Raw genomic sequence first — 8,195 nt, 5'->3', positions numbered from 1 at the left:
TTTGGTCCTACTGTACTATTGTTTTGGAGTTTTTACTATCTATCTAAAGTGGAGCTCTCAGGTTTACGAGCTTGAATCAAAGTATTTTGGAGTTTTTACTATCTATCTAAAGTGGAGCTCTCAGGTTTACGAGCTTGAATCAAAGTAATTACTATGGGTTAAAAGGTTAATTTGATCCACCGCTAGCAAATATTGTTCTCTTTGGGCTTTCACTTTTGGACTTCCCCTTAAGGCTTTAAAACTCATCTGCTGGTGGAAAGTTTCCACACCTTTATAACCTTTATAAGTGGTGGTTTGTTCTTCTCCCCAACCAATGTGGGACATCACAATCCACCCCCATTCGGGACCTAGCATCCTCGCTGGCACTCTTTTCTTCCTCCAATCGATGTGGGACCGCCCCCCAAATCCACTCCTTTTGAGGTCCAGTGTCCTTACTGGCACACCGCCCCGTATTTACTCCCTTGAGGGGAAGCCCACAAAGGAAAGCCCAAAGAAGACAATATCTACTAGGTGGATCTGGGTCATTACAATTATAAATTATTTTAATGGTAAAAACCCACAAAGGAAAGCCCAAAGAAGACAATATCTACTAGGTGGATCTGGGTCATTACAATTATAAATTATTTTAATGGTAAAAACCGATTATAATAAGATTTAAATTATTTTTGCTCAAATCCCTCTAAAATATACTTTATTTCTGATTTTTTTTTATATCTTTATTCCCCATTTTTTATATCATATTGGTTATTTATCTCGGTTAATATTTGAGTTTATGATATTTATATTTATTTATTCGTTAAGTTATAAATAATTTGAAATTGAGCACATTTTACTTTTTTTTTTTTTTTTTTTTTTTTTTAATTTAGTAAAAAATTTAATGATTATACATATTATAAAATAAATGGGTTACTTTTCAAAAATTTAAATATATAATAATTTATTAAATGTTAATATAATAATTAGAAGAAGTAATTGTTTTATGTTTAAAAATTTAAAATTATTTTTTGAATTCCAAGTTAATTAAACAGAGCGACAATAGCTGTGGAACTTCGCTACCTCCTGGCTATGCTTTCGCCTGCGTGCGCTGATGCGGCCCGTATGAGCAGAAAAGAACAAGCTTCCCCTTCGCTTTGTGCTGCTCAACTAACTTGACCAAACTAGAACGATCTGTTCATCAATCTAATCCACGGCAGAGAAAAAGAAGCCCAAATTACGAACAAGACAAGGCCTGATGTCTTTTACCATTTTCGTTAAATCCGTGCTTTTAGGCACCCAATTAACGCAAAATTTTTTCTGGGTTTTGAAGTCTCGTGATCTGATTTTTCTTACAAATTTCTTGGAGGACGAACAACACGTGCCCATTTGTTGTTGTATTTGTAATAGAAATTTGTAAGGCCATGTCGTTTGTTGATTGGATTGGAATCGCAGTTCGTGAGAAGGGGTTGTGTTATAAACCTTTCCCTTTTCTGGTTGGGTTTGATGTGTTTTGAATCTTGTTTTGATATGTTTTGACTTCCGGCTCCGAGATGTGGGAATGTTTTTATCTGACACCCACTTATTTAACAGAAAGGAACTAATAATTTGATTTAATTTTGGCGACTGTGAGCTTTTGATTTTCGTGTTTATTGCGTGGAATGTGGATAGGGAGAAAGGTAAGAATATTTCTTATTTCTATTTTCTTTCAGCGATTTTTTAATGATGTGAATTTTAAGGGGCCTAGGGTTCGCTTTTCGGCCTTCACTCTTCTATCATTCCCCAAATTTCTTCCTCTTTCGTATGAATTTTTCGTCGATTTTTCTTCATCTCATTGCGGTAGATGCTCAAATTCCCTTCATCCTTCCCATTCGCTTTCTGGGTTTTCCGGTTTCTGTCGTCTGAGGCGCTGAATTCCCTCTCGCTTCTTCTGCTGGTGACTGGTTCGTTTAATTTTAAGGTTTTCTCTTATGGGTTTTGCTTTGGAGCTTCGGTTTTGATGTTTTTGTTTTTGTTTTTGTTTTTGTTTTTTTTAATGAATCCTTGACAGCAGCTGGATATATGCTTTGTTCTTGCTGTTCATAAGGTTTGAGTTCTAGATAAGTCCTGCATTCAGTTTTGCTGAAATTATATGCTGAAGTGAGTGATTTCTTAGGGTTTAATTGTTGGTCCGGTGAGAATTAAACGTTCCAGACGTCTTTGATTTTGATCTTAAAGCCGTCCTTGAGAGGCTTTAAGATGATGGCATTGTTTCAACCTCAAAATGAAAATTCAGGTTCTGTAATTCTATGTCATGGCCTATTGGTATTGGTCTCTGAGATTGTTAGCTGATGACAGAGCGTTGGGGCTCTGTTTTGGCGAATGGTTGTGTTCTAACCGTTCCACAAGCAAGTTGAAAGATCTCATTGCTTGAGGAAGTTTGCTTAATGCAATTATCTCCCGGTTCTTCTTGTAAACGATGCTTCATTCCGTAATAGCTGCTAGACAAACTTGTAGCCTACTTGCTGTCACTTGCGGAAGTGTTCTTAAAGCGAAATGCGAGGAGGATGTCGATGAGGATAAGTTGAAATATCCGTTTCCGGGATTAGTTTCTTCTGGACGATTGGAGGTGCTAATCTGCATTAGTTTTCATTTATATGCAATTTTCCTATACTTAAGATGGTTCTTGTCAAAATATTCAACTGCTTGAATGTGCAGGTTCGAGCTTTGACAAATCCAAGCACGGATGAATTTAGTAGAATTGTGGAATCGTGTCTACCGAGCTTTGTCTACTTGCAAGGGGAACAACTAGGAAATGATGAAATTGGGTCTTTGGTTTGGAATGGTGTTGATTTGTTTCTTGAAGATTTATGTGGGCTGTTCAATACTGCATTACCAACTGTTGTATGCTCTGTCTCCCTTCTATAATTGATGAATTAGTTCTTTACATAAACATCTCGTTTTATCTTCTGCCCGTTTACTCCTTCGTGATGGGGTTGGAGGAATGGATTCGGGTTTTGATTAATTTAGTTCATCTGTTTGCTCAGGTGTATTTAGAAATCCCAAATGGAGGCAGAATAGCGGAGGCGCTTCATTCTAAGGTGACTTATATGAGGTTCTTAGACCACCACTTCAATTAAACTATGGTGTTAATAGCGGAGGCGCTTCATTCTTGTATGATATCTTTTTTTGTCGAAGAATGTTTATTGAAATAGATTCATTATTGTGCAGGGAATTCCTTATGTCATGTATTGGAACAGCACATTTTCGTGTTATGCTGCAGCTCATTTTCGTAATGCATTGTTTTCAGTGTTGCAGAGGTACATTGCGTATTTGAAGGCTTTACACTACTTGCTATCAGGCATACTAGAATTGTGTGGTTTTAGGTGTCTATTTGCCTGTCTTCATGGATTCAAGTAAATACTTATCTTCACATTTAGGTTAGAATAAAAGTTATCTTGTGATTGTTTGTAACCGCCCAAGCCCATTGCTATCAAATATTGTCCTCTTTGGGCTTTCCCTTTCAGGCTTCCGCTCAAGGTTTTTAAAACGCGCCTGCTTGGGAGAAGTTTCCACACCCTTATAAAGAATGTTTTGTTCCTCTTTCCAATTGATGTCGGATCTCACAATTCATCCCTCTTCGAGGCCCAGCGTCCTCGCTGGCACACTGTTCGGTGTCTGGCTTTGATACCATTTGTAATAGCCCAAGTCCACCGCTAGCAGATACTTTCCTCTTTGGTTTTTTCCTTCCAGGCTTCCCCTCAAGGTTTTTAAAACGTGTCTGCTAGGAAGAGGTTTCCACACCCTTATAAAGAATGCTTCATTCTCCTCTCTAATCGATGTGGGATCTCACATTTTCATATTATATATACTTTGTGCTTCTTGTATGAGCTCACCCTACTATGGAACGTATTGATAGTAGCGGTTTTAAAAGTGTGATGCAAATTAAAGAGCAATAGCTTTTAAAAGTGTGATGCAAATTTAAGAGCAATAGCTCTTTTTTAGGGTTTAAGTGCAAGGACAAAACAAGGGTGAAGCCTTTAATGAATTGCATGATATATAATGAATATAATCTTAAAAATCAACATGAAAAAAGAATTCTCATGTAAAATAAGTCGAGTTTCTCAAGGAGAATTCTCACGGAAAACAAACTACAGTCATCATTTGACATGCATTCGATTTCTAGCTATCCACGTGTCATTCTTATGCAAAACACAAGCCATCTAACTTGTTAGTGACACTGGTAGGCCCTCTCTACTTGTTGAGGACACTTATGTTTTGCATATGTTGTATCTGTTTTACTTTTCTCTTTGAACCTTTGTACTTGTGTGTCTGTGGAGGGTGACAAATATTTGATTTCTACGTTTTATTTTACTTGTGTGCTGCAGTTCATCTACTCATACATGGGATGCTTTTCAGCTTGCACGTGCTGCTTTTAGGCTTCATTGCATGGGGAGCAATCATGCTCTGCCTGGGATTGTTGACAGTATTACGAGTGATTTAGAGCCACAGGTTATTGGGGAACCCCTAAAGATTAATGTAGAACCCCCCAAGGTCGACGTAGGTGAAGGTGAAGATGAAGATGGTTCATTAGAAACTCTCACTGCCATAAGTATTCACGATAATAATGTGACCGTGCGATTTCTTATCTGTGGAGTGGCTTGCACGCCGGTAATCAGTTTCGAGGCGTTTTTCATATATTCATGTGTCATTGGGTACACCTGCCTATAGGTGTGCAAGAATATGAGTACCTTTTCAATTCTAAGCTATTTTACTTGCTTTCTAGGATGCATGCTTATTGAGATCATTGGAGGATGGCCTTAATGCTCTTTTGAACATTGAAGTAAGTATCCTTTGGAACTTTTTTTGTTTTATGGCTTGTAAGAGTTGGTCAATGACATTGTTTGATATTATTCATTAATATTTTCTGAATGAAATAACGGAAACGATCTCTATGAACTGTTGTAACTTTTGAGTTTTTCGTTTTTATGGGCGATACAGATACGTGGGTGTAAACTTCAGGGAAAGTTCAGGTAAGCTTCTCCTTGGAAAGAACTTATAATGAAATACACTTGGAATATTTTCGGTTCAAACACTTCGACCACTTAGCACATTTGGTACACCAATTCTATTTGTTAACTCTCAGTGTCATATAGGAATTAAATCTTCGGTTGAGTGAATGTCAATTGTTTATGGTATTAATGCCTTGAAAAATATGGTTCAGTGCTCCTCCGCCACCTCTTCAGGCGGGATCCTTTGCTCGTGGAGTTGTGACGATGCGGTGTGATATGGTGACTTGTAGCTCAGCCCACATCTCAATATTGGTGTCTGGTAGCCCTCATACTTGTTTTGATGATCAGGTTTGTTTCTAATTTGAACTATTTGACCTGTTTCTTTTTGTTAATTTTTTGAAATAGGAGTCTAATACCTGGTTGCTACTTATTTTTTCAGCTCTTAGAGAAACATATCAAACACGAGATTATTGAAAATAGCCAGTTAGTTCATCCCATGTATGATTGTGAGGACAACAAACATCACATGCACGAGCCTCGAAAATCTGCTTCAGTTGCCTGTGGGGCAACAGTATTTGAGGTTTCCATGAAGGTTCCCGCTTGGGCATCACAGGTCCGCCGACATGCTTGCTTTCCCCCTTCCCCACTCTAGAGGAAACTGTACATTGATTTATTCTTTATTCAAAGGAATGAACTTGGCTCTCTGGTTGGGGTTCAATTTATCAAAAGATTTGAACTTGGTTGAATAATCCGGAGCTGCTCCATCTTTAATGTATCGATATCAATTTGTTTTCCATGGATGCTGTTTCAGGTCTTGAGGCAGCTAGCACCTGATATGTCGTATCGGAGTTTAGTTGCACTCGGCGTTGGGGGAGTTCAGGGTTTGCCTGTTGCTTCTTTCGAGAAAGAGGATGCTGAGCGATTGCTCTTCTTTTGTTCAAAAGATGTGAATGATAAACATTCAGATCAGTTGCTTGTAAGCGTATTACCCAGCTGGTTTAAGCCACCACCTCCTAGTAGAAAGAGAGTAGAACCAAGCCAAGGAATACGGAGCACCCTTTCACACGATCGTCTTGCATATGCAATCATCCCTTCCATTAGAAGAGTAGGTAGAGAGGAGCCTGCACCAATGAATGGGTTCAAGACACCTTTACTCCCATCAAGGAAAAGATTAAAAGTAGCCTCCATGAGGCCTATTCCACGCGTGCATAGGAATAAAATGACGCCGTTCTCTGGTTTGACCGAAGCAGATGGGAACAATGGAGGACAACCCAAGGCTTGTTTTCCTGTTGTTACCCCATCAAAGCATTTAACTGTAGGATCAACTTCTGCAACACAAAGAAAATCCTTTTCGAGCTCATCTCAGTCTAAGCAGATTATTTCCTTAAACCCGCTGCCTCTAAAGAAGCATGGTTGTGGAAGAAACCCAATTCAAGATTGCTCAGAGGTAAGATACCATGTTCTTTAATGTTTAAACTTAAAAGGTCGATAGGGTTATTGGTAGTATATTTTCGAACTGAAATATTTCTCTGAAATGCTTTTCTTAGGAGGAAGAGATCTCAACTTTATGTTATATGTTCATGTACAATTATTTCAGAAGTTTTTCCGTCTGAATTGATATGGATTTCGTTATGCTGTTAGTAACGTTTCTTTTCCGCTCTTATTTCAGGAGGAGTTCTTGAAGGATGTTATGGAGTTTCTACTACTTAGAGGACATTCACGACTTATACCTCAAGGTGGACTTGAGGAGTTCCCAGACGCCATACTCAACGGAAAGCGTCTTGACCTCTTTAACTTGTATAAGGAGGTACGGTCTTGAATCATTGATTCCTCTTTTGGTATCTTACCTGAAAAGATCCATATTGAACGTGCTGCTCTGCTTCATAGGTGGTCACTCGAGGAGGCTTTCATGTCGGTAATGGTATCAACTGGAAAGGGCAGATCTTCTCTAAGATGCATAACTACACAATGTCCAACAGAATGACTGTATGTTCAGCAAGCCTTTTGTCATAGATTTGTGACCCTTATGCTATTTTCTTCTCAGCCTAAGCTACAGAAATCTGTTGGTAGATGAAAACTGTTTCGATTTTACTAATCTCATATGTTGGAAGAAGTTGATCCTGTATGTTCTCACAGGGTGTCGGAAATACACTGAAACGACATTACGAGACGTACCTTCTCGAATATGAATTGGCTCATGATGATGTAGATGGAGAATGCTGCCTTTTGTGCCACAGGTTTGTCAATTTGTTCTACTGATGATTCTGCTCACACTCTCATGGTTTTGATAATCATTGTAAGATCACTTCCTCACCATGGTATTTGCAACTGTACAACAGTAGTGCAGCAGGGGATTGGGTGAACTGTGGTATTTGTGGTGAATGGGCTCATTTCGGGTGCGATCGAAGGCAGGGTCTCGGTGCATTTAAGGTACAATTTCCGACCATCACGAGATACATTCTAGGAGAATCCTCGAGTTTGTGAAACTTGAAACTGAAAGGGTGTTGTGCAATCTGGTTAATACTTTGTTTCTTTACTTCCAGGATTATGCCAAAACAGATGGGCTAGAGTATGTTTGTCCACATTGTAGCATTACAACTTACAACAAGAAGAAACCACACAGAGTAGCAAACGGGTCTCCGCAAGGACTAACGAATCCACCACAGATACCTTGATTCAGTTTTGGCCTTCGTCTCGAGGTTTCGGCTGTGCTATTTTTCCTTTTTGCCTATTCTTATATCGTACATGAGAAATTATTCATTCCATGAGCTCCTAGGCGAGTTTTGATTTGAGATGGTGTGCTGCTGAAGAGTAAAAGATTAGAGCACACATGAGAACAGACTTCATGATATAGGTAGCTGTTTAGGAGTTAGGAGTAAAGTTAGCATTAGGGTGCTGTAATATAACTTCTATTCTTGTAGCTAAGCCATGACTGATGTATTTTAATGAACATAGATATCTAATTTACCATTTTTCATTGTATAAAAATACATGATGATCCAGCAAAACTACTTCATATGCATTCCAAAACAGAGGAAAAACAGAGGAAAACAGAGGAAAATACGAATCATTGAATCAATCCGACTATTTAGAATTGTATTAAATATAAATTTGAACGTATAATCATTAATCGTCTGAGTATTGGTTGAAAACGAAGGGGAAGAATCGAACAGTCACCTTGGACTCTGTTTAATCTGCATTGGAAATCGTCTGAATATTTTGTTGAATTCT

At 38.5% G+C, this 8,195-nt stretch overlaps 1 protein-coding gene across 5 annotated transcripts; it reads left to right on the top strand.

Annotated features, from left to right (window-relative positions):
- Positions 1 to 1,041: 1,041 nt before the first annotated feature.
- On the top strand, positions 1,042 to 7,934 carry LOC111790678 (AT-rich interactive domain-containing protein 4). Of its 5 annotated transcripts, none has more exons than XM_023671685.2 (17): positions 1,042 to 1,916; positions 2,027 to 2,059; positions 2,129 to 2,581; positions 2,671 to 2,856; positions 3,000 to 3,053; positions 3,184 to 3,272; positions 4,341 to 4,623; positions 4,739 to 4,795; positions 4,954 to 4,985; positions 5,177 to 5,312; positions 5,404 to 5,577; positions 5,776 to 6,411; positions 6,634 to 6,771; positions 6,852 to 6,950; positions 7,101 to 7,201; positions 7,304 to 7,394; positions 7,508 to 7,934. In XM_023671685.2, exons 3-17 carry the CDS (start codon positions 2,432 to 2,434, stop codon positions 7,637 to 7,639), a joined length of 2,358 nt encoding a protein of 785 aa, XP_023527453.2. In that variant the 5' UTR covers positions 1,042 to 1,916; positions 2,027 to 2,059; positions 2,129 to 2,431; the 3' UTR covers positions 7,640 to 7,934. The 5 variants fall into 5 exon arrangements, with proteins under 5 accessions (XP_023527453.2, XP_023527452.2, XP_086978586.1 ...); XM_023671684.2 differs by having other exon boundaries at positions 2,024 to 2,059; XM_087122460.1 differs by having other exon boundaries at positions 2,027 to 2,581.
- The last annotated feature ends 261 nt before the right edge of the window (positions 7,935 to 8,195 follow it).

The sequence above is a fragment of the Cucurbita pepo genome, chromosome 3 (genome assembly GCF_057944985.1).
Source record: "Cucurbita pepo subsp. pepo isolate OVF chromosome 3, ASM5794498v1, whole genome shotgun sequence".
Classification (NCBI taxonomy): Eukaryota; Viridiplantae; Streptophyta; class Magnoliopsida; order Cucurbitales; family Cucurbitaceae; genus Cucurbita; species Cucurbita pepo.
This window is presented reverse-complemented; position numbering and strand designations above follow the sequence as displayed.

What these genes read in the sequence shown, in the direction of transcription:
- LOC111790678 (XM_023671685.2), top strand. Translation starts at nt 2,432, where the DNA reads ATGCTTCATTCCGTAATAGCTGCTAGACAAACTTGTAGCCTACTTGCT. An exon ending in GTGGAGTGGCTTGCACGCCG is followed by an intron (nt 4,624 to 4,738) that starts GTAATCAGTTTC and finishes CTTGCTTTCTAG; the next exon opens with GATGCATGCTTATTGAGATC. An exon ending in ATGCTCTTTTGAACATTGAA is followed by an intron (nt 4,796 to 4,953) that starts GTAAGTATCCTT and finishes TGGGCGATACAG; the next exon opens with ATACGTGGGTGTAAACTTCA.